At 45.9% G+C, this 25339-nt stretch overlaps 1 protein-coding gene across 2 annotated transcripts in view; it reads left to right on the top strand.

Annotated features, from left to right (window-relative positions):
• TOX3 (TOX high mobility group box family member 3) overlaps positions 1-20206 on the top strand; it is a 72905-nt gene extending 52699 nt beyond the window's left edge. The window contains exons 3-7 of one of the 2 annotated variants that reach the window (XM_077310135.1): positions 2181-2438; positions 11534-11803; positions 14500-14727; positions 16094-16174; positions 18190-20206. In XM_077310135.1, coding sequence (XP_077166250.1) covers positions 2181-2438; positions 11534-11803; positions 14500-14727; positions 16094-16174; positions 18190-18936 — 1584 coding nt within the window. In that variant the 3' untranslated portion in view covers positions 18937-20206. The remainder of the gene's footprint in view (positions 1-2180; positions 2439-11533; positions 11804-14499; positions 14728-16093; positions 16175-18189) is intronic. The other variant, XM_077310136.1, reaches the window with a different exon arrangement.
• The last annotated feature ends 5133 nt before the right edge of the window (positions 20207-25339 follow it).

Genomic DNA, 25339 nt, shown 5'->3' with positions numbered 1-25339 from the left:
ATAAGAACCAACTCTTCTTCTTCTTCTTCTTCTTCTTCTTCTTCTTCTTCTTCTTCTTCTTCTTCTTCTTCTTCTTCTTCTTCTTCTTCTTCTTCTTCTTCTTCTTCTTCTTCTTCCACAGTTTGACTACCCCTGCTCTAGACTCTTCTACCAGGCAGGAGCCAGGGCTGAAAAGGCTGGGGTCAATTTCTTATGGTCTTCTGTGGAAGTCTCTCATTGGACTTGGGACCTTCTGTGTACCAAACAGATGCTCTACCACAGAGCCATGGCGCCTCTCTGAATACTTTTCACTTCCATAGTAAACCATACTTTGCCACGGTCACTGAGCTGACAATTAATGGCTTGCACTCTTTCCCTTCCCAAATTTTCAATCCATTGCTTGCCATCTTGGTTGCAGGGATGGTACAAACCATGGTGCAGCGATCCAGGGGCAACAGCAAACTGTGGGCTTTCATGAAATCCTCCCTTGCTGTGCTGTCTAACTGTGTTCCTGCGTTGAGACAATTCGTGTGCCCCGTTTCCGCAGAGCCTGCTGTAGGTGGCTTGCAAAAGAAAACATGCACAATGAAACGACATCAAAAACTGTCACAACAAACCATTAAAACCCAAGCATGAGCACAAGAACAGCCCCACGAAACAGGCAGGAGGGAAGCAATGAAGCCTGAAGGGTCTGTCAGGATGCTGCTTCTTTGTTATGTAGATGTTGCGTACGAACCAAGCTATGTCTGTAGGCCTGTAGGTATGCCAGAGACAATCCCTTGCTTGTGGGTGGTGGTGATGGTAGAAGGTTCCACACTGTAGGGTTTCAAGGGAAGAGATCGGACATGGACGTGGGCAAAATGGAGAGGGTGCAAAGGAGAGAAGGATGATCTGGGGCCTGGGGACCAACCCCTATGTGGAAAGGTTCAGGGACTGGGGAAGGTTCAGCCTGGAGAAGAGCTTGTGGAGGGACATGATTGTTCTCTTGAAGTCTTTGAAATGTCGCTTGGAGGAGAGCAGGGAAGCAGCAGAGGATAGGAACCACTGTCATGGGTTTAAACTACGTGTAGAACGGTATTGGCTGGATATCAGGGACAAATTTTCACAGCCAGAGTAGTTTGCCAGTGGAATCGGCCGCCTGAAGAGGTGGTGAGCTTCCCCTCACTGGAAGTAAGTGGACAGATATTTATTCTGGATGCTTTAGGCTGACCCTGCATTGAGCAGGGAGTGGACTAGCTTGTCTGTATGGTCTCTTCCAATTCTATGATTCTATGATTCTAAATGTTCAGAGGCGGCTTGTCATTGTCTGCATCTTGCACGGCAACCCCAGAATTGCTTGGTGGTCTCCTACCCATGTTATGACCCCGTTTACATATCAAGAGTTGATGACTAAGATCTTCCTTCCTTCCTTCCTTCCTGAAATATCTTAGAACTTACATGTAGAAACCCTGTATGTATCTAGAAATAACAGCCTCTTTGGTCAAAGTGTTTTGGCAGGATATTTCTTCACAAATCTGCCGTTCGCACACATGCTCCTCCTGGCCCCAACAATAAACCTTCTATAATGACCCATTGCCCTATAAATACCTGGCTTCCTAACAACCCCCTTCGTATCAAAAGTCCATTATGCTTCCTAGGAGGAGTCAGAGGAAAGTTAGAAACCAGATTCTAATATTTCACATTTATGGATTGTAAAAGAGTTTTGAAGTATTCACTGCCAGATTAACGTTGTGTGTGTGTGTGCTACTGAAATCGTCAGCGGTTTATTAAAGCACCAGAATAATGTGTAGACTCTTTGTGTTGTTTTTTTTTACTAACATATCAATAAACTGGCAATTTGTTATACAGCCAAATTTAAAAAAAAGCCCCAAAACTCCAATGTAGCTGATGTTCACTCTAACAACAAAGACAGATGTTGCTAATTAAGAGTGCATTAAAAAACAGTTAATACTGATACACCATTAAAGCCATATGATAATGAGACTTAAATCTTTAATCTGAAGGATCCATAAAGTTGGGCATCTGCAAATCTTGCTACACTTGTGATGTACCAAAAAAAATATTGTTTGCGAGTGAAATCATACAGGATATAAAGAGTCCCTTTGATTATGCATACCGGTCTATTCAGTAGGGCATCAATGCAGTAAAGTTGGTTTTATTTCTTTCTCTCTTTCTCTCTCTCTCTCTCTCTTCCCCTTTAGCAAACATTCCATACCCCAAGTCTTGGAGATGAAGAGTTTGAGATTCCACCCATAACGCCACCTCCTGAGTTGGACTCCACCAATCTAGCAATGGCAGACATACTGCTACCTTTCCAAGGCCTTAGTGACCAGTTGGCCATGCAGGGGAATGAATTCACACCCCAGTTTCCACCGCAGAGCTTGGATCTTCCTTCCATCACGATATCTCGAAACCTTGTAGAACAAGATGGCGTCATCCAAAGCAGTGGGTTGCATATGGTAGGAACTGTTCTCTTCCCCCCCCCCCCCACAGAAGTGTCTTCCTACAGTGGAGTCTTTTATTTATTTCTCTTTACGGTATTTATAGACTGAGTTTCTCTCTGAGACTCCAACCTAATTACATGGTGTAAATCGATAACAGTCCATACAAAGAGATGTTTAATAAGCGCAGTGTGGGTTGATATGATCAGTACAAGCAGACGTCAAATGATTTGGACTGCCAGAACCTGAATGTGCTTAGGGTGTTAGGCATGGTACTGAATGTGGCTGTAAATGACAAACAATGGTGTTTGATCAGTCGGAAAAAACAATAGTAGGGTAATATGTAGGGCAAACTGGTAATATAGTCTCCATGTAGGCATGTCAATGCTTTCAATTTAAGATGACTCCAGCAAGAGGCTTTCGAGACAAGTGAGAAGTAGAATTGGCTTGCCAATGCCTTCTTCTGCAGAGTCTTCTTTGGTTGGTCTCCTGTCCAAGTACTGATCCTGCTTAGCTTCTGAGATCTGACAAGATCGGGCTGTACTGGGTTGCTTTCCTTCCCCACTATAACGTATACACAGTGGAATTTCATAGCTTCTTTCCATATATAAAACAACTTCCTAAACTTCTTCAAGCAGAGTTATTCCATTCTAAGTTCATTAAAGTTGGTGGTCAGTGATAGTACTGTTAACTGATAAAAACCAGGGCTTGCTTTGATGCTATGTTTAGCCTACTATCTGTCTGTTTGTCTATCATCATCATCTATCATCCGTCTATCATCCCTCCCTCCCTCCCTCCCTCTATCCATCTATCCCTCCCTCCCTCCTTTCCTCTATCCATATATCCCTCCCTCCCTCCATCCATCCATCGATCATCTGTCTATTAATTAAATGTTTATGCTGCCTTCCCTTGTGGCTCAGGCCGGTTCACAGGGAACTTGAAAAACAGTACGACAGACAGAACATAAGTTCAGTAACTGTATCAATCAACAATAACAACAACGTCAACAACGATTGAACATTCGTCTCTGTACTGATTAACTGTTCACATTTCAACCTCCAACCGCCCCGGCAAACTGGTCCGATTGGGATTGCCAAATGATGTGACTCGTGGGCATATGGAGAGTTCTCAACACTCAGATTGCCAAAAACTGGCTAGTTTACTGGGCCAATGGCTGTTGCATAGTGTGATGTATATCATAAGTCTGCAATATTGTGACATCTCGTATTCCTCAGTTACTTTGATGTTCATTGAAACGTCATTGGGGCCTGCAATATTGGGGCACGAGCTGGATTGTTTGAGAGAGTCAGCTTGGTGTAGTGGTTAAGAGCAGCGGCTTCTAACCTGGAGAGCTGGGTTTAGTTCCCTGCTCCTCCACATGCAGCCGGCTGGGTGACCTTGGGCTCGACACAGCCCTGATAAAGTTGTTCCTTCTGACCGAACAGTCCTGACAGAGCCACACTGACCTCCACAAGCCTCTTTGAGATTCCTTTGGCCAGTGAAAAGCGGGATATAAAAACCAACTCTTCTTCTTCTCTATACATCTCAGAAATAAATAAATAAATGGACAACTCCAAAGCACGCAGGGGTCCATTTTTTGCTGTTGAAAGAGTTTTTCCGAATTTCAAGGGAGCCCCAATGTATCCGGAAAATATCAAATGATGACGATGATGTCACCCGTTCAGTCGTGTCCGACCCTCGGCGATTCTATAGGAAAGATGGGCCATCCACGCCTAACGTTAGGCATATTGGGACGGCTTTGGATGTCAGTCAACAAGATAACCTTGCTTCAATGAAAGTCGAAAAACCGTGATAACAAATGAAGGTTGGAGAGGTTTTCTTGAGGTGTCAGGAAAGGACAGATCAGAGCCAGGGTACCTGAAGGATTTTCTACTCCCATGCTATCCGATCCACCAGTGAAGATTTGCCTTCTGAATCCTGCTCTCTGGTCTCTTCAGAGATGAGGCACCTGGAGACTAGAGGCTGGGCGTTTTGGGTGTTGGCACCTCCCACTTGTGGGTCACCTGCTATCTACTTTATTACCTTTGAGGCACCCTGCTGAAATATCTTTATTCCTACTTGGGAGTTTCTGTTTCCTTTCAAGTCTTTTTACTGGTCTCCTTCTGTTCTGTGATTTGCTTTATACATAATTTATGTTTCAGGCTCTCTTTATTGGCTTTTTTTTTATCGCTACAGTTGGGGAAAGTATCATATTATATGTTTGTTTGTTTTGCTTTCCACCGCCCACATGATTCAGATTTTTTTTTTTTATGTGCAACCTTTCTTGGGGATTTCACATCGAAGACCCATGTGCTGCTTCCGCAGGGCTTCGTTAAGACAATTTCACTCAACTTTGCACCTCCAGAAAAATGCTTGTGGTTGCATGGCGTTGGGAAATGCACAGGGCTCCCTGCTCGACTAATTTCTTCAATACATGTTTAGAATTGGGGCCCTCAGGGCAGCATCTCCTGTGGATGACGAACGTGGACTTCCAGAATAAAGTTCACTGCCAGACATCCTTGTTTGTTTTGCAGAGCTTCTCTCTCCTTCATAGCCTCATAATGTAAGATTCCTAAAAACACTTCCTAGGCTTCTCTCTGTCTCTGTCTCTCTCTCTCTCTCGTTTTCTCTTGTGCATCCAAATCAGCTTTAAGTAGAGTAGCCAGCAATCAGTGAGAGTCAGGAGGCTGTGGGGGTTCCATCAGGCAACGTGTGGCATCACTTGCAAGGAAAATGCAGAAGTGATGTCACACCTTTCTAGGAATTGCTGGGAACTCTATAATAAAACCATAGAATTTCCAGTGATTCCTAGAGCAGGCTGACAAAAGTGACATCACCTAGTTTCTAGGCAGCTTTGTTTATACATTATATTTCTCTCACGGGCTACAGAAGTGGGGGTGGGAAATTGACAGCTCTATTTAAGGAAACTATAAATGCCCATATATATTGTCCTGGGTTGGGAGAGATACTGAAGGAATATCTATGTGAAATTGTTTCCCAGAATTCTCCCTCCAGTTCCTCGTTCCTCTCCCAGATTGTCCCATTCTGAATATATAATTTTAGTCCCGACAATGAGGAATAGGAAATATCAGACATTATTCATCGAAAATGTCCACTTTATTAACCTGGCGATTATTTATTAATAACAGTATCCACCTTTACATTGTATATTTCGTGAATTACTGTACCTGAAAGCCATAAAAAAAATTATTGCCACAGTAAAAGAATATGTAAAAAAGGCATTTTAACTATGAAATTTCATTTCATGGTCAATTGGGCTTACTGTATCCGCAAGAACCAAATACAGGGCTGTAAAATAATCACACTCTCCATCTACCCTCGTAGAACAATGTCTTTATCTAGCCGCGTTCAGCTTGTCGGCATTTATTCTACCTGTGTTGGCAACTTACTAATCGGTATTGATGGACACCTGCTAGATATTTAAAGAGGCTAGGAATGGTTTCCTTAAAGAAAACCACTGCGGAAAAGATAACTCTTAAAAAACAAAGATCTCAGGCAGATACACCACTCTGAAGCGCCACCGTGTTGGGTAGCTTCCCCTCCAAATGATGACCATTTTAATTGGTTCTGTAGGCCGTGTCTGTCGAAATGTCCATTCGAATTTCACACCGAAGAAATGTCATGAAATTTTCAAGCACAAATACCGGAGCAATGAAATGTACCAGGGCAGAGCTATGATTAATACAGTAGTATGTCTCTGGCTTTGTTCTGAGCTGCTCCTGACATGTTCACCTATAAACGTGAATGCAAAATCGCCAGAGGCCATGGGTAAAAATAGGTTGCATGAAGGTTCCCCTACGGTTCCCTCTTGGGTGCAGAGTTGGCCAGCCACATAATGGTACTTTTTTTTTTCACAGGCTTCTCTTAGATTTGCTGTAGGAAGACCACTGGAATAATAAATAAGACTCTGCATTCCATTTCTGACTTGAGAGAGCTACATTTCCCCCCTCAGCTCATTCTAAAGTACAAGCCGAGCCGTTATTAAAAATGACTGAGCTGATGGATTAACAATGCTCCTTTCCAGTTCCGAAAAAGAAGGGTGCCGTTGATGGATGGGGTTGGGTTCTGTACCCCTCAGCCTCTGTAGTGCTTTTGCTTAAAGGAAGAGTGACAATTTGTCACATTGTTAATTAGCTTCATTATTATTGATGGGGAGACAAAACAGATTTATCTTGGTTTTAAGTACACAGTGGTCCAATTGGGCTTCCCCTTCCTACTTCCGAAAGGAAGGAAGGAAGGAAGGAAGGAAGGAAGGAAGGAAGGAAGGAAGGAAGGAAGAATGGAAGGAGGGAGGGAGGGAGGGAGGGAGGGAAGGAAGGAAGGAAGGAAGGAAGGAAGGAAGGAAGGAAGGAAGGAAGGAAGGAAGAAAGAAAGAAAGAAAGAAAGAAAGAAAGAAAGAAAGAAAGAAAGAAAGAAAGAAAGAAAGAAAGAAAGAGGGCAGCTTTATTTGCATTTGGATTTCAACAATATGCTAATTGTGTGTGGGTGTGTGCTTAAGTTGACATTTGTGCATGTGTTCCTGGAAGGAAAACAGAAGGAATTTGAGTCTGAAATCAGAAAGCACCCGAGATTTAAGGTGCAGGGTGGATCCACAACCAGATGGAAATCAATTGCCACATGCAAAGTCATTACAGACTGAAGCACAGTTGACTGTTTAGATGATCGCCCGAGAAATTATTTTAATCTACAAAAGACGGCAATTCTATCGAGCTGCGACTCAGCGCTCGATGGGGTTCCGTCTTTTTTTTCTTCTTCTTCTCTCTCTCTTTCTCCCCTCTCCCTCCCTCCCTCCCTCCTTCCCTCACTCCCCTCTTTAAACATCTCTCTATAATCTGCCCGGCCGGCTGAGTGCAGCTGACATCAGTAGTACATCAATTCCAGAAAGTGGATTATTTTTACTAGACAGCTATTGTGACATATTGGGTCAGTCATAAATGAAAGATATTCATGCAAGCATGCAATACTTGTAATGAAGTCTCACTCTGACCTTCTGTATGATTGATTCTGTAATTTAGTTTTCTCAGGCACTGCCTGAAATGAAATGAAATCATGTTGAACAAGTTTTGAATACCCACAGTGCACCAGGAGAAGAAAAATCTGTAGCCCCAGAGGTTTGAGAAAGGAGCAGCTGTACGATTTATCTCTGTGCTATTATAGCCTTTGCTAGCATTCAACATTCTCTCTCTCTCTCTCTCTTTCTCTTTCTCTCTCTCTCTTTCCTTATTTGGCTTAAGTACTTAATTCTGCAGGTAGCTGTAAATGGGAAAATAAAATGCTGTTCAGATTTAAAATGACAGGACAGGAGTATGTGCGAGGGACTGATAAAATATCTTGAATAGAACTGACCTTTCATGTAGCAGAAAGTTACTGGGGAATTCATCCTAATAATTACCATATAGATTATTTTTATTTCTTCCCAGCAATGAAACATTTCAGAGAGCACTGGGGCTGATTGAATGAAAATTGAACTTGTTAACATTCTTTTCAGCTCAGCCTGTTGTACATAACAGAAGGTTAGCTTTGATGAATTTCGAAATTCCCTTTCTGATATCGAAGGAACAGACGGTAAAATAATTGCCTCTTTTCAGCCTGCGTTTACTTGCCCCCCCCCCTCCTTCTTTTCTTTTATTATTTAAAAAAAGAATTACCTCCGGGTCTTTAAAAAAATGCACTTTTGAGAGGGAGGCGGGGACCAGTTTTTTCCCCTCCTATATTCACACAGGTTTGATTTTAGGGTAATTAAAAAAAAACCTGTGCCTTTTACGACTTCAAAATCATAGATGAAATTTGGTCTTTGGGGTTGGTGAGGCAACTGGTGACAGAGACCATCTTGGTTAGGTGGCCAACCTCCAGGCCAACCCTGGTTAGGTGCCCCCCCCCCAGGTGTGAGTAGTAAACTGGACGGGGAATCAAACCCGGCTCACCAGGTTAGAAGTCGGCACTCCTAACCACTACAACCAAACTGGCCGTTAATAATACACCATTCTTCTCATTTTGCTGGGAAAACTCTGCCTGCGAGGTTAATGCAAGTTAACCAACTTTCACGAAGATTTTGTCATATTTTTACTATTCAGGTGTGGATAGAAATCAAAACCGCAGCATCATTCTCATTATTTACTATTAGCCGAGATATTTTTGATACGCACTTGGAAAGGTGGGGGTGGGGACAGAGCATCTAGCGTTGTGACGACCACCATATTATGGTGCCGCTTAATGTATCACGAATAAAACCGTTATTTCATGGTTCATTAATGTGTTTAGTGTCTGGAAGCCTTTATGAAAAGAACCCTTTGCAGTTATGAAAATGTTGATGATGATCATTAAAGTGTCTGTGTGTTTGCGGGGAACGGGGGGGGGGGGAGCGATTCCAATTACTGAATGCAGCCATTTGCCTGATTTTACGAGCAGTGTATCCTCACTCAATTGATATCCCTCAGACCCTGGGCGATTGCATTTAAACAGGATGCAAGCAAGGGTATTGTTTAGCCAGGCCCATTGAAGGAACAGCTTTATCTGTTTCAGGCTTCATTCCCCACAACCCAACTTGACTCTGATCCTCTTGCCAGTTCTAGTCTGGGAAACACTTGGCTGTTTTGGAGGAGGAGCCTGGGGCAGGCGTGATTTGAGGAGGGGAGGGGCCTGGGAAGGATAGAATGCAATTCCGCAATTGCTCTAGAATCTGAAAACAGGTTCATTCGGAACCAACCCGCAATGCACCCAGGTTCAGAGATCTCTTAAAGCCCATAGCAAATAAACTGAGGTTGGCTTGTGTGCATCCCCCCCCTCCCCCAGCTTTATACTTCGTAGTTAAAACCTAGCAGGTGTTCGCAGGATTGCCCAGAAAACGTGTCCTTTGGTCACCCAACAGCATAGAGTCCATGCACCAATAATTTTAGAATGGTTAATTCAGAAGATTTGCAGTGTTTGCTGGAGCGAAGAGGTTTTGTTCATCCTAGCATCCCCAAATTTCGTATGCATTGGGCATGGGGGATATTTCAGATCGCCAGAGGCAGGTGTCAGATCTAGGACTGCTTGCTCTGCATTGGGAAATTTGGGAGATTTGAGTAGAAGAGGGACATGGGGGGGCACAATGTCACAGAGTCCCCCCTCCAAAGCAGCCATTTTCTCCAGGGGATACGGTCCCTGTCACCTGGAAGCCTGTTGTAATTCCAGGAGACCTCCACCCATCACTGGTCCCTCTAGGAGGGACCTCGGGATCCCCTGGAATTGCAGCTCATTTTTGGACTACAGGAATCAGTTTCTCTGGAGAAAGTATCTGGGTGGAACTCAGATCCCAGGCTCCGTTGCAAAGTCTCCAGGAATTTCCCTGCCTATTTGTTTGGTTGTTTGTTTGTTTATTTGATTTCTATACCGCCCAGATTTGGCAACTCTACCCCACCCAGCCTCCCACCAGGGGGGACCTGACAATCCTACAAAAATCCTACTATTGAATTCAGTAGGCTACACATACCATGGTCCCTCCCTTCAGCTCTGAATTCTAAGAAAACACAGAAAAAAACATTTGGGGAGGGAGGCGGGGGAGAAAAATGTAAGAATTCATCAGCTTGCTTACCAAATTGGATTTGGGGTTTGTGTAAGTCCAGAGAATTTAGCATCAATACACCGCAGATTGAACCAAAATGACAAGATTTAGACTAAACGGTTTGTTCACCCGTGCCTTTCTAGTCCCCTTTCTTGGGATAAGGGCGATGGGAAAGCGTCGAAAAAGCAGACTTTTTAAAGTTACGGGGCCGCCTGGAAACAGCACTCTGTGTGTCTCGTGCTCCCACCCCCAAATTAAATTAGGTTCGTCTTCATTGGCCTCCTAATTCTTTTAACATCTAGAAATTCTTCCTGAGGCAGTAAATCCCTGTCTGTAAAAGCAAAGGAGGCCTGACTTAATATGCAGAAACTTTTTTAAAAGACTCTGAATGACTTACAGATGTCCCTGCCAATATTAAGAGTTTCCTTATAGTGAACAGTAAGGGGGGGAAATTGCAGAGAAAAAAAATACCCTGCAGGAAATGGACTTGAACCAAGACATGCGTTTCAGACATTTCCGTTAACATGACTTCTATTTGTTGGCATTTGAGTTGTCTGCTAAGAAAATTAGTCAAAAATTGCCTTGAGAATTTACTAGCCTGGGGGCTGGGTGTTTGAACCCTCTGCCCCTTTCTTCTCATTGCATTTAATCTGTGTCTCAATGTCAGTTCCCCCCCTCCATTTAGAAAAAAAAATGGATACACATAATCTGTTCAGAAAAACCAAAACACTTGTAGAATTAAATGCCTCATTATATTATCCTGGATCTCTAAAATATGGCACTCCTTTGCAAATGAGATTTTCCTTTTGTGTGTGGTCTCATCCACAACTTAGCAAAACTTGGGGGGGGGGAGGGAAGACTGCACATTGCCCATCAGAATCTGAGCATAGCCAGTAAATATTACTTGGCCGCTCTCCAGCCTCCCTGTTTCATTCATTCATTCATTCATTCATTCATTCATTCATTCATTCATTCATTCATTCATTCATTCATTCATTCATTCATTCATTGGACTTTTATATTTCCTTCCCAGCATGCCAGCTCAGGGCGGTGTACAAAATAATAGATTAAAATGCAAAAGATACAGCTTGGTGTAGTGGTTAGGAGCACGGACTTCCGATCTGGCGAGCCAGGTTTGATTCCCCATTCCTCCTCCACATGCAGCCAGCTGTGTGACCTTGGGCTAGTCACAGCACTGATAAAGCTGTTCTGACCGAGCAGGAATATTAGAGCTCTCTCAGCCTCACCTCCTTCACAGGTTGTGGGGAGAGGAAAGGGAAGGCAAATATAAACTTCTTTGAGACCCCTTCAGGTAAAATTTAAATTAATTAAAAATAGCTAACACAAATAGATTAAACGTTAGCAGCGGTAATTCATTTTTAGAGCAGGTAATCATCCTTCCAGGGCGGCCAAGAACCCCCAGGATTTCATGAATCGCTGGTTGAGAAAGTCTGATTTAGACTGTTTCATGAATTGGACAATGTTTGCTGTTTTCCGAACTGTGCCTCTTAATGAACCCTTTCCTGTTTTCCTCTCCTTTGCTTTTCAGGATCACAATCACACGGACGGGCCTCAATACCGCCAGGACCCCTCCTTGATCATGAGATCTATTGTCCATATGACCGAGGCTGCTCGTTCAGGAATTATGCCTCCGAACCAGCTGACCACTATCAACCAATCCCAGCTCAGCGCTCAACTGGGGCTCAGTTTAGGCGGTGCCAACCTACCGCACACCTCTCCGTCCCCTCCCGCCAGCAAGTCAGCGACGCCTTCCCCATCTAGTTCGATAAATGAAGAAGATGCCGACGATTCAAACAGGGTGAGTTGCTAGGAAGCGCTGGGAGAAGGTGGTCTAGTGTAGCGTCTGAGTCACAAATACCCTTTCAGAAGGTAGTCATGGCGGTCTGCCGTTGCAGAGCTGGATCCGAGTCCAGTAGAGCCTTTGAAAACAACAAGATTTTCGGGCAATGGCAAAGGGAGCTTCTCCAGGGTGTTCCGTAGAACCACAGTTAGCCACCCCAGGCCTAAAGTTTCAGAGCCAGTTTGGTGTAGTGGTTAGGAGTGCGGACTTCTAATCTGGCGAGCCAGGTTCGATTCTGCGCTCCCCCACATGCAGCCAGCTGGGTGACCTTGGGCTCGCCACGGCACTGATAAAACTGTTCTGAACGGGCAGGAATATCAGGGCTCTCTCAGTCTCACCCACCTCACAGGGTGTCTGTTGTGGGGAGAGGAATGGGAAGGCAACTGTAAGCCACTTTGAGCCTCCTTCGGGTAGGGAAAAGCGGCATATAAGAACCAGCTCTTCTTCTTCTTCTTCTTCTTCTTCTTCTTCTTCTTCTTCTTCTTCTTCTTCTTCTTCTTCTTCTTCTTCTTCTTCTTCTTCTTCTTCTTCTTCTTCTTCTTCAGCATTCCTGCTTGAAGACTGCCGGTGAGGAGGAGCTCACCCCCTCCCGAGGCAGCTGAGCCCATTGCTGAACTACTCTGACTTTTAAAAATAATCCTCACATCCAGACAGTGCCTTTCTGCCCATGATTTAAACCCATCATTGCAAGTCCTGTCCTCTCCTGCCGAAGAGCAACCAGGTCCACCCCACAACCTTGTCTTCTCCAGAATGAACGTTCACGAGTCCCTCAGCCTTTCCACACAGGGCTTGGCCTCCAGGACCTTGGTCATGCTCATTGCTATCTTCTGTGCCCTCTCCGTTCTGTCCACGTCCCTTTTGAAGTGCGCATTGGACTCCCAGTGCGGCCTGACCAATGTGGTGTACAGCAAGGCTCGGAGATCTTGCAATTTGGATGTTATGCCTCTGTTGAAACACTCAATTTTTTTTTCGCTGTGGCATCAGACTGCTCCTATTTAGCTTCTATTTAGCGTCCTGTTTGAAGTGCTTTGAATACTTTGCAAGGGCTACACAGGGGCTAAGTATTGTACCTTGCTGGTGCTTCAGTCCTGCCATAGTCAATATGTTTTTTAATAGGCCGGTGTTTGATGGCCGCGAACGAGCGTCTTGATCTAGTTGCATGGGCTTTGCTTAGTGTACAGACATGCCGCTGTCATTCTGCAGCTCTTTAAAAGGAAGACGCTGCTACCTCAGGGTTCTTTATGGCAACTTTCATAGAGGCAATAATTCTTTTTTGTCGTATCTGCTTCCAAGCCCTCCGACAGTTCAGCATTCCTTGCCGATCTATCGGTCTGTCTGTCTGCGTAGAATAGGTGCGTGTATTAAAATACCTCTACAATTGGAGAGATGTAAAAAGCGACCTTTACCTCCTCGTGAAAGTCTCTGAGAATTCATTTTCATCTGGGATTATTAAATGGCCATAAAGAGAAAAGGCATCGGAGAAAGATCATCGGAACAATGATAATGTTTAGGAATGTAAGCAAATAAAGGGGGTTTAGTGGCCGGGTTTATATCTAGCACAGCTGGCGGAGGGGGGTTAGCCTTGATCCTGAGGGATAGGGAAGATCACAGGGAGTCTAAATAAAAAGATTGGTTGTAGAGGTCAACACATTCCAAGGAGAATATGACAGTTATGTCTGAGGCCCAGAATGAACAGCATCGATACGTTAAATGCCCCTTTTGCCAGATTAGGCCTACAAGCGATACAAAGCTTCGGCAAAGGGAAACTCAGTAGTGACAGAATTATGTCTCTATCAGTGGTTCTGTTGCCAGGAAAAGAAACTGAGACACAGTAAGGAGCCTAAAGGAGAGGCTTGGAAGATAAGTTCTTTCCTGTTCCTTTTATTATGCAGCATATTATTTCTGTAATTTTTTAATAGGCTAATGATTCTGTTATCAGTGGCTACTGGCCACAATGACTATGGGGAACCTGCACATTCAGAGGTATGATTCTTCTGAATCCCAGGTCCATTCCGCACAAGTTCAAAGTTGCAGAAGGGTTGCAAATTGTAATCGCTATTAATATGCAGTTATGCACGACGTCGCACACAATCTGCCACGCTCCTGAAACAGTCCCGCAAAAAGCGATTCGTTGAAGCGCTTCTATGGAAATCAGGAAAAGGGGATTCACCCTCCAAAAAGCACTACACTGTTGCAAGCAATCTGCAACACTAGCAAAAAAGATGGGCCTTAGAGTCAGTAGGCAACCTCACAGGAAGGCCTCGGCCTCTCTGCCCTGTTCCTGACCCTCCAGGAACTGGTTGGTCACTGTGTGAGTCAGGATGCTGGACTAGATGGATCACTGGTCTGCTCCAGAAGGTTCTTCTTCTATTCATATGAAAGCCTCAGCCCCTCTTCCCTATTGGTGGTTCTCCAAAGGAACTGGTTGGCCACTGTGTGAGACTCGATGCTGGACTAGAAGGCCCACTGGTCTGATCCAGCAGGGATCCACTGTGTGAGACAGGATGCTGGACTCTATATGACAGCCCTTCATGTACTTGAAGATGGCTATCATATCACCGCTTAGTCATCTTCTCTCTAGGCTAAGCAGACAATGCTCCCTCAACCTTTCCTCAAAATTATGTTGTTTTCGTCTGTTGTTTGCTCTTTATTAGGCTACTGGAGAGAAGAGAGCTGCCCCGGATTCTGGCAAGAAGCCCAAGACTCCAAAGAAGAAGAAAAAGAAAGACCCCAACGAACCACAGAAACCAGTATCGGCATATGCTCTGTTCTTTAGGGACACACAAGCAGCAATTAAAGGGCAGAATCCCAATGCTACCTTTGGAGAGGTGTCAAAAATTGTTGCATCGATGTGGGACAGCTTAGGAGAGGAGCAGAAGCAGGTAATCAAGGGGTCATTGGGAAGATGAGGAGGGGGGCAACGCAGACAACGGAGTAATGAATGGAATGGTGCCAAAGATTGTGGTCCATCTAATTAAACACGAGTGGCATAACCCTTCCAACTTTGTAAATTAGGGATGCAACATGGATTTGGGACCACAGCTAATGCCGTCTGTTTTCTTCCTGCAAACCAACCTCTGGATCAGCACTTGGTTGTCTTCAGATTGTGATTATTATAAAATAATCTACACAAGTAAAGCAAAAATGAATAGTTAAGCAGATGTGGCCCCTTAATCAGCTGCCGTATCTGAAACAGAATAGACTGCACATTTCTTGAGATGTTGAGTTTACAGTTTGGTGGAGAATTAAGAGCAACGATGCTATATGTAGTTATTAACTTGCTTGGAAGATGCATGATCTTAGCTTTCCTTCCTTAAATATATCTACGATCCCAGCTTTTGTAATAAGAGAATGGGGATTTATTTATTTATTGTATGGCAAGTGTGTAGAATAGCCAGGACATGCTAAAATTGCCTGGGCTGCAAGGTAAAAGAGATTCTGATGGGGTTTGCCATCACCTGCCCCCATGTCACAACCCTGGTAGTCTTTGGAGGCCACCTTTCAGTTCCTTACTGAGGCCAACCCTGTTTAGCTTTCAGAAGAAGAAGAGTTGGTTCTTATATGCCGCTTTTCTCTACCAGGAGGAGTCTCAAAGTGGCTTACATTCTCCTTCCCTTTCCTCTGGGAGGGAAGTGAGGCTGAGAGAGCCCTGATATTACTGAAGAAGAAGAAGAGTTGGTTCTTATATGCCGCTTTTCTCTACCTGAAGGAGTCTCATAGGGGCTTCCAATCGCCTTCCCTTCCTCTCCCCACAACTGACCCCTTTGTGAGGGAGGTGAGGATGAGACATCCCTGATATTATTGCTCGGTCAAGAACAGAAAATATAATGAAGAGGACAAAAAGAAAAACATTTTCTGCCAGATACATTTTGTTCTATATGACCGTCTTTGACAAACACAATAATATTGTGAAACCTGTTTTTTTCTTTTCCATTTTTTTTCTGAAACCCCCACTGTGTTCCTAATATTTTTTAAGGGACAACAGCAACAACAACAAATGTTTGACCCCATCGCCTGGGAGGGTACAGCTTATGTGCAGACTCTCCTTGTGAGAACTAAGCCAGAAACAGCTTTTGGTTTGAGCCTTTTAACAGAGAGGCTATTTGCTTTGTGGAATCCAAGTTTCCATTGTCCCTTTTGACTTTCCCCTTTTTACGAGAGCCCATAACAAATCTCTTCAGGCAAGAGCTGTTTTATGGTGTGAAGTTTATTCAGTGAAGGTGGTGTTAATTGTAGTGTCTTTAACAGGTATATAAAAGGAAAACCGAAGCAGCCAAGAAAGAATACCTTAAGGCACTTGCAGCCTACAGAGCCAGTCTAGTCTCCAAGGTAAGCCAGAGGCGGACATCCACCGAATGCACAGAAGCCGGTGTTTAAACGGAGATCTTGTCGCCTAATTAAAAATAAATAAGCACAGGATCTTTAGTTTGTTTCATCCACTATCAAAAGTGTCTCCTCTTCGGCTACTCGTGCATCGGAAGGTCTGCGCCAAAAGTTGTTTGTGATTGCTCTACAGCGGCTAGTGACTTCACTGGGTTTGTGCCATTAATTTTTCAACAACTACCAGCCTTATAGAATAAATAAGAATGGAGAATTAGAAGAAATGAAATGCACCAATAGAGATCCTGTTTCCCCCTTGGGAATATTGGTAGCAAACTCTGTGAGAAGGATCAAGGTAAAAGAAAGAAACACAAATGCAGTTTAGGAGTAGAATCATAGAATCATAGAACCATAGAGTTGGAAGGGGCCATACAGGCCATCTAGTCTGACCCCCTGCTCTACGCAGGATCAGCCCTAAGCATCCTAAAGCATCCAAGAAAAGTGTGTATTCAACCTTTGCTTGAAGGAGGAGCTGAGGATGCTGAGGACTTCCTACCAACACAAGAAGAGCCCTGCTAGATCAGGCCAGTGATCCATCAAGTCCAGCATCGTGTTTCACACAATGACCAACAACAGGGCATAGAGGCCTTCATAAGAACAACAGAAGAGGTCTGCTGGATCAGACCAGTGGTCCTTCTAGTCCAGCATCCTGTCTCACACAACAGCCAACTAGTTCTTCTGGAAGGCCCACAATAGAGCATAGAGTCTTCATAAGAGCATAAGAGTAGCCCTGATGGTCAACCAGTTCCTCTGGACAGCCAATAAGAGGGTATAGAGGCCAAGACTTTCTCCTGATGTTGCCTCCTGGCTCTGGGATTTCTTTGGCAGCAGCTCCCTTGTCAGCACTGAAGGCAAGATACATCAGCCCTTTAGGGGCTGGCTGTTCCTCTTGCAGCAGCCACCACCCTGTGTGCAAAATTCCAAAGGTGTCCTCAACTTCAGAACCATTGAGAGCTCACGGGATACAGGGTGATGTCCCATCACTAGGCTGCGTGGGAGTGTTGAGAATGTGGTTCTTGGTCTTGAGACACATAGCTGGCCATTGCACGAGCAGAAGAGTGTATTATACGGCAAAACCAAATAATGTTTTGCAGCTGAAAGGAACATCATGGCAGGGGGTGGTGGAGCAGAAGTGAGAAGTGCCTGTAAATGGGAAAGATGGCAAGAAGCCATGTTGAATGTTTCAGTAGACCTCTCATTCAGGATTTTTAAAAGTCGGAGTCAAGTCAAAGCGCTCACCCTGCCAATGGCTGCTGCGTGCCGAAGAATTTCCAGCTACCCAGGTCAAATATCTGCACACAAGTGACTGGAAGTCCCTTTCGAGCCACCTGCCGTAAAAACGCATTTTAACTCAAACAGAAAGCACAAGGAAACAACGAGGAAGGGATTAAAACCAGCAGGGAAATTAACTTTCATGAAGTCTTAGTCAAGAGGTCTTTGTGGGGAGATGGCTGGGAATTGTGCGGGGAGAGGCAGGGGCAGGGGGTTCATGGTTAAAGCAGGCCCATTTTAAGGATTTGCGGGGGCCAGAGAAGAACTTTGCTTGTTGTTGTATCTAGGTTGAGTTAAGTTATTTCTGACTCACGGTGACTTCATGAGCAATGTCCTGCCACCCAGTTCTGTCTGCAGTTTTTTGTTTTCCCTTTAAGTTTTCGTGAGGTCAATCCACTTGCGTCTTTAAGACCAACACCCCTACCCATGCCAGCCACGTGCTCTCGGCCTACCCTACCTCACAGGGTTGTTGTGAGGCTAAAATGGAGGAGAGGGGAATGATGTCAGCTGCTTTGGGGTCCCACCGGAGAAGGAGGCAGGGTATTAACAAACAAACAAATAAATGGAGAGCAATCGCAGGGGACTCTTGATAAGAATATTTTAAGTATTTATACATGGTGCGTCGTGTGCTCAAAGCGAAATAGAGTCTAAAGAGGAAGCTCTTCAACATCTTCTTTGTCTCTTCGATTCAGGCTGCTGCCGAGTCGGCGGAAGCTCAGACCATCCGCTCCGTCCAGCAGACGCTGGCCTCCACCAATCTGTCCTCGTCGCTCCTCCTGAACGCCCCTCTTTCCCAGCATGCAACAGTGGCGACGTCACCCCAGACTCTGCAGCAGTCCCTCCCGCGGGCGATCGCCCCCAAGCCTTTAGCCGTGCGGCTCCCCATGAACCAGATCGTCACCCCCGTCACCATTTCCCCCAACCTGCCGACAAACATTCCCTCCCCCTTGATCAGCTCCATGGGGTCCGGCATGGTGGGCTCGTCGGCCCCGGCTCCCTCCCAGCCCAGCCCGTCCTTGCAGAGCCAGCAGCACCAGCTGCAGCAGCTCCAGCAGATGCAGCAGCAGCAGATGCAGCAGCAGCAGCTGCACCAGCAGATCCAGCAGCAGATGCAGCAGCAGCATTTCCAGCATCACATGCAGCAGCATTTGCAGCAGCAGCAGCACCTCCAGCAGCACATGCAGCAGCAGCTGCAGCAGATGCAGCTCCAGCAGATGCAGATGCAGCACATGCAGCACCCGTCGCAGCCTTCCCCGCAGCAGCAGCAACAGCAGCAGCAGCAGCAGCAGCAGCAGCAGCAGCATTCCCCCGCGGCCTCGCAAATTACTTCCCCGATCCCGGCCATCGGCAGCCCCCCGCCGGCCACCGCCCCGCCACACCAGACCCAAATACAAACCCAGACACAAACCCAGCTGTTAGCCCAGGCCAGCATTTTCTGAAGTCGCGTGTTTCTCGCGCAGCTCTGCTCCGCATTTCCGAATTGGGCCCGGGGTTCAGCCGTGTATGGGAGCAATTTGTACATCGCCGATGGTGACCCTCCTATGCTGTCTATTAGATAGGCAATAAAGAACTGCATTGTAGCTGTTCATAATCTTTTAGGTGACTATAAATACTTTGTTCTTTTCTTTATTTGGTCTCCTCCCGTTCTCCCCCCTGAAATGAAAAAAAGCTGTGCTCTCTTCTTTTTTTCTCTCTCTCTCTCCATGAGATGCCTTTTTAATTTATTTCAAGCTTTACCTACAAGATGTGAATCAGACGGTTGTGGCATTAAAGGTGTGGAGGGGGGGACTGCAGGCCTTTTCACCTTTTTGGAATGAATCGCTGTCCTTTCTAGCAGAATCAGTAAATGCACTTCAAAACAACGGTTCTCTTTATATATTGAATATAAATGGAACTCCCGAATTCCTTTCCAAGCACAGTTGTAACTACCTGTAAAATGTCGATTGGTTTTCATGCAATTACGCACATGGAACATGAGTAAAGGACACTGTTTTTCTCGGTCATAAAGGAAATGCTAATGTACAAAAAAAGCAAATCACAGCCTTTTTTTTTTTTTGCCAAAGCTCCTTTTCCTCCCCCCCTTTTTAAAAAAAGTCTTCTGACAAAATGCGAGTGAAAAGTTTTTAAATGTCAAAGCCTATCTTATCATCTTCACTAGAATTTCTCCAAAAACTGCAGTACACTTTGTAATAAACTATATTCTTGACCTGTTCCACTCATTCCACTCTAAAAGAAGAATGTGAATATTCTATTGTGTTTGGGTGACAACTTTCAGATTTAATACACTGTATTTTTTAAAAAAAAGGAAATGCACTTAAATTTAAAAAGCTGTTATTACACATACGAAAAGGAGAGAAGAAGAAAAAAATAGAGGGTCTTTTCTTTTAAAAAAAAAAAGCTGTAATACCGGTAGACTATTTAAAAGGATTGCCACATCTGCATAATCAGTGTAAATATTTTCTTTGAAAAAGTTGTAAGTTTTTCATATCATTTGTTGTAAAGTTTTCATAAATGAGGCTTTAATGTAAACACACTGGTAACATGAACGATTTAATTGCTACATTGCTTAATTGTGTTTCTATGCTGTTTTATACTTTTTTATGAGTTCTAAGAGCAGCAATTGAGTTTGTATTTTGCTTATCTAAAACAAATGCTTTTATCTTGCTATAGAATAAACACATTTCAGTAAAAAAAAAAAAATACCCCAAATATACCCACCAAGTTCTTTGCAAGATGAACCAGCTCACCCTGAACAATCATGGTTGGGTGCTGACTTCCGTGGCTCATACACCACAATACAACTCACAACTGCATATGCCATTTGTGTGATGGCGGAGAGGGCTGCCAAGGAGAGCTGGCTCGGTGTAGTGGTTAAAAGCGGTCTCTTCTAATCTGGTGGGAAGGTTTGGATTTCCCCCATCCCTCCCCATGCAGCCAGCTGGGTGAACTTGGGCCAGTCTCAGTTCTCTCAGAGCTCTCTCAGCCCCACTTGCCTCACGGGAAGTCTGTCATGGGGAGAGGAGGGGGGTAGCCAATTGTAAACCACTTTGAGACACCTTCGGGCAGTTAGAAGCAGGGTAGAAAACCCCAGGTCATCTTCTTCCTCTTATAGTGGCCCCGCAGGGTTTTTAAGGCACCTGTAGAGGTGGCTTGCCATTACCTACCTCGATGTACCAGTCCTGGCCTTCCTTGGTGGTCTCCCATTCAAGTACTAACCAGGGCTGACCCTGTTTAGCTTCCGAGATCTGTGGCTGGCCTGGGTTACCCTGCTCAGGGCAGCTTTATTCTACCGGTGCCTAAACAAGTCAGGGTCAAGTGGATATGCTGCAAAGTGGTTATAAAAGGGTCATTTGCCTGCTCTGGTCATCCAGGTGGAGAACAGCTCTGATGGAAGTGGCAGGTGTCTTCTGTGCAGGACACCGGTTGGTTGCGTCCTTCAAATTGGGAAGAGACTCTTGTTCTCTGGGTTACCCATATTCTGCCTCCACAGCCTGGGGGAGGTAGCTCTTTCACTGTCACCAGCATGCGGAAATGAATGACCTTCCCCCCTTTCTACCACCTTGGCTTCTCGTGCGTGAAGGCGAGGACCAAGCTGAATAAGTTACTCAACTGCAGAATTCAGGGCTGAGGGATGTGTCTGGGAGACATCCTCACAACTACTGGGGTGGGCCGGGAAGAGTACTGTGTGTGTTGAAGCCCAATAAGCTTTCGGAAGCTTTGGCACCTGCGTGCTGTAGGTTCCTGCACCCAGGGGTGAACCAGCTGTTGACGTAATGGAAATTTCCCAGTGGATTGCTGCCAGAGAGGTCCAAGGGTGGCCGGAAGCAAGAATAATCACCCTCTTTAGCAACTCTACCTGAGTCTCCGGTGCTACTTAGCAGTAGTTTATGGGTGTTAATGTACCAATTGTCTTTTCACACCTTGGGGGAGGCAGGGCTGGTCTCAGTGTACTCGGAGGTGGGGTATCTATTGGGACCCAGGAATTTTTGGCAGGGTCCGCTGATTCTGCATCTGCTGCCTGCATCCAGGTGTTCCACCTCTTGTGCTCTGAGTCCTAGCTCCGTGGGCTGCTTACCACTGCCAGAGTGGACAGATGGTACTCTCAGCAGGTTGCTGTGGGAAAGGTCACCAGCAAGCAAGAGAAAGATGCACAGGGAGGTGGGGGCAGGAAGGGAGGTGGGAGTGGGGTTCCTGTTGGGGTCAAGAGGGGAGGGGTGCCCACAACAACCTGCCCATCAAAATAAGGCTCTGAAAGGAAATGTGATCTAATACCCACAGGTTAAATTTCTTCTGGGCCACTTTCATTCCTGGTCCACTCCTGCCTCTGCATGGGGGGGGGGGGCAAACTGTAGCTCTCCAGATGTCCATGGACTACAATTCCCATGAGCCCCACCTGCAGGGAACAGGTTCACGTCTGAGGGGTTCAGCATTCGAAAGACACATTCCATCACTCAGCTTCTAACACCTCATCGCTGCAAGGGGAAGGTAGAGGCAGCAGAGTGCAGTGGACAGAGTGGCAGGCTGGCTGATCAGGATTCGAATCCTTCCTTCTACTGTGGAAGCCTGCTGGGTGACCTTGGGGCAGACACAACATTTCAGCCAAGCCTACCTCAGAGGGTTGTTGTGGGAAAACGGAGGAGGGGTGGAAGATGTTCTGAGTTGCTTTGAATCCCAGTGGGGAGGGAACGCAAACGCATGAAGTCGGCATCAGGTTGGTTCAGCGACAAAAGCGGTGCTCCTTGTGCCATTGAACTGAATGGAGTCGGGGATCAGCGCCAGGGAATTGAATGCAGACTTGCTGGGCTGCTGCAGCAGCGGCTGGGGGTGGGGGTGGGGGTGGAAATAGTCACATCTGTAACTTCAATTCAGTATCATTAAAATGGCTCTACAAGATGGGCAGAGCTGAACGCCATCCAGCATTTTGTTTGCCTGAGATTAGAATAATGAATGTTGGCCAAGGCAGAAAGCGTGTTTCGTGCCACTTGCCAAGAAAGAAAGAATCCCGGCCAAAAATAAAAATGAGGAAGAGCCAAAATCGGACCTTTGAAAAAGCTCTTCCTGCAATAGTGAAAAAGCTACGGCGAGGGGCAATGCATTTTAAAGTATACATTTGAGGCGATTAAAAGGGATGGGGGCGGAGAGTGAAATGTCGCATGTAATGGCTGAAGCCAACACTGACCGCAAGAACTTTATGCATGTATGCATATAGGAATGTATGCATGTATGTATTGATGTTTCAATTTATATACTGCCCCTCCCACATGGTGGGTTGTGGCAATTCATAACAGTAAGACCAAGATAAAATCCCCTAATACAATATACCCCTATAAACCTCCCCTCACAGCAACAATCCCACCTCCCCCCTGCTCAACAGACCTTTTTAGTAACCAGTGTTCTGGACGGGGGGGGGGGACAGGGGGGCTGATGGATTAACTAGCCAATGGGGGGGGGGACTCTGATTGTACTAGCTCTGGCCTCAACCAAAGACCTGGCGGAAGAGCTCTGTCTTACAGGCCCTGTGGAACTGAGACAGTTCCATCAGGGCCCTTAGCTCTCCAAGGTCAAGACACAAGGCATACAGAGGTGGCTTGTCATGGCCGACCTTCAAAGATTTGGGTGGTAGTCCTTCCAAGGAGCCCTAAGGATGCAGAAGCCAGCGATGGCAAACTACCTCCAAACATCCCTTGCCCAGCTGCCAACCAATCCCCGGATCTCCTGGCTGCACAACACACCTGCCGTTCAGCACATAAATAACAACCAAGGCATTTGAAAAATGGTGTGTACAAATGCTTTCCTCTAAAAGCTGCCAGTGCTTTCCTACATTCGTAAAACTGCCATGGAAAACACTTTTGACTGGCCCGAGATTCTCTCTCTTAAGAGGGGTTCCCCCAAGCAAGGCCTGGTGTAATGACTAGGGTCTATGTAGCATCATAGCAGAGGCAAGCCAAGGAATGAGAAGGCCTGTGGCTTAGTGGTAGAGAGTCTGCTTGGTATGCAGGAGGTCGCAGGTTCAAAACCTGGCAGTAGGCCCTGCATGGCTTCTCCAAGGCCTGTTGGGGTTCTTCAGCACTTGACTTGATGCATCACGTAAGGTGGTCCCCATGTAGACGCCATGGAGGGGCTGTGTCATTGTCATGACTCCTATTTTCCACCCCTTTCCTCTCCCATCAGCGGGTGGCATTATGGGAGGGGCTGTGGCTCACTGAACAGAATATCTGCCTTGCGTGCAGAGGGTCACAGGTTCAATTCCTGGTGTCTCCAGTTGAAGAGGACCAGGCGGTAGGCAACCCCAACACTATTGGAAGGGGAGTGGGGAATGAAGCCCATTTCTCCAGATTAGAAGCCACTACTTTTAACCATCACCGACAGTTGCTTCAGACAGGCCTTCATAGAGGGGAAGGAGGCCGCTGCCATTGGGATAATACATCCACCACCTCCGCACCCCCAGCAAATCCTTCCCAGCTACGCTTTGGGCCCTGCCTCTCTGGAACCGACAACGAGGCAGGCATGACCTTCTTTGGAAGGGACCACAACGCTGCTGCTGCTTCTGCCGCCTTCCCCCCCCCTGGCTTCTCCCCCTCGTCCCCTCCCTTCCCCCCCCTCCCCCTGCGCTAGAAGAGCAGTTTGACCAATATCCCCAGTTGTCTTGCATGATTAATTACAGCATCTGTCCTGTCAGAAGCTATAATGAAGAGGTCTTGATAAAAATTGCAAATTACCACTGGCAACAATCTTAAACTACTTATGATAAAATGAAAATTAAAAACAGCAAGCGAGGCGCCTGAGCAGAATCCTAATCTGGGCAGAGAATAAAAGCCAAATGCGGGCACCAGAATCCCGTGAAAGACAATTCCATACTGTTGCAGTCGGGGAGAGCAGTGTTCGGCCACAAAATGCCCATCCTGCTTTTCTAGCCATGCTTGCGGAATGACAAGGCCCAGAACCACAGAGTGCATTGTGGTGTGTGTTTTGTAAGGTCCCCCGTGCAATGTCTCCCAATTCGGGAGAGAGGCTTGGGTCTTGAGAAAATGAGCTTATGCAAACAAAAGGGCCCAAATGCCCTCTGCTGTTGAATTTCCCCCACTGCTTTTGGAGTTCCTAAACACCTTGGTTTTTTGGTTCAGAGCAAGATTTGATTCCCCACTTCTCCTACACAGGCAGCCACTTGGGTGACCTTATCCCAGTTCTCTCGGAGCCCTCTCAGCCTTCCCTACCTCACAGGGTGCCTGTTGTGGAGAGAAGGGAAGGCGATTGTGAGATGCTTTGAGGCGCCTGAGGCCTGCTGGGTGACCTTGGGACAATCACAGGTCTTGCAGAGCTCTCTCCGACCCACCTGTCTCACAGGGTGTCTGTTGCAGAGAGTGGAAGGGCAGGCCATTGTAAGATGATTCGAAACTCCTCTGGGTAGTAAACAGCAGGGTATAAAAAACCCAGGTCGTCGTCTTCTTCTCCCCTGCCTTGTTTCCAAAAACGAACCATTGCTTTAGGAATTCTCCATTTGTTTGATATTTTACAGGACTATCTTACGTAGCATTCCTCTAGCCCGACTGCAGTAACTGCAGAAGATTTCTCCGCACATTTCAAATCTCAAGGACAGGACACCTGGTGTTGCCAGACCTTTGATTCCTTCATTTCCTTTGTATCTCCCCACTCCCTGACCCTGTCTCGCCATTGTACGCTGATAAGACACCTCTTTGTTCGTCTGGTTTCGTTAAAGTTTTGGGGATGCATTTCCCCCCTTCCCGATGGTGCCAAGGTAAGATTGATGCACTCATCCTTTGAGTTTCACGGAGATGGTTTTTGTGCCACGTTTTATGAATCAAAATGTTCCTCAGCAAAGCA

This window comes from Paroedura picta, chromosome 14 (genome assembly GCF_049243985.1).
Source record: "Paroedura picta isolate Pp20150507F chromosome 14, Ppicta_v3.0, whole genome shotgun sequence".
Taxonomy (NCBI): domain Eukaryota; kingdom Metazoa; phylum Chordata; class Lepidosauria; order Squamata; family Gekkonidae; genus Paroedura; species Paroedura picta.
Note: the sequence above shows the minus strand (reverse complement) of the source record. Positions and strands in the feature narration are given on the sequence as shown.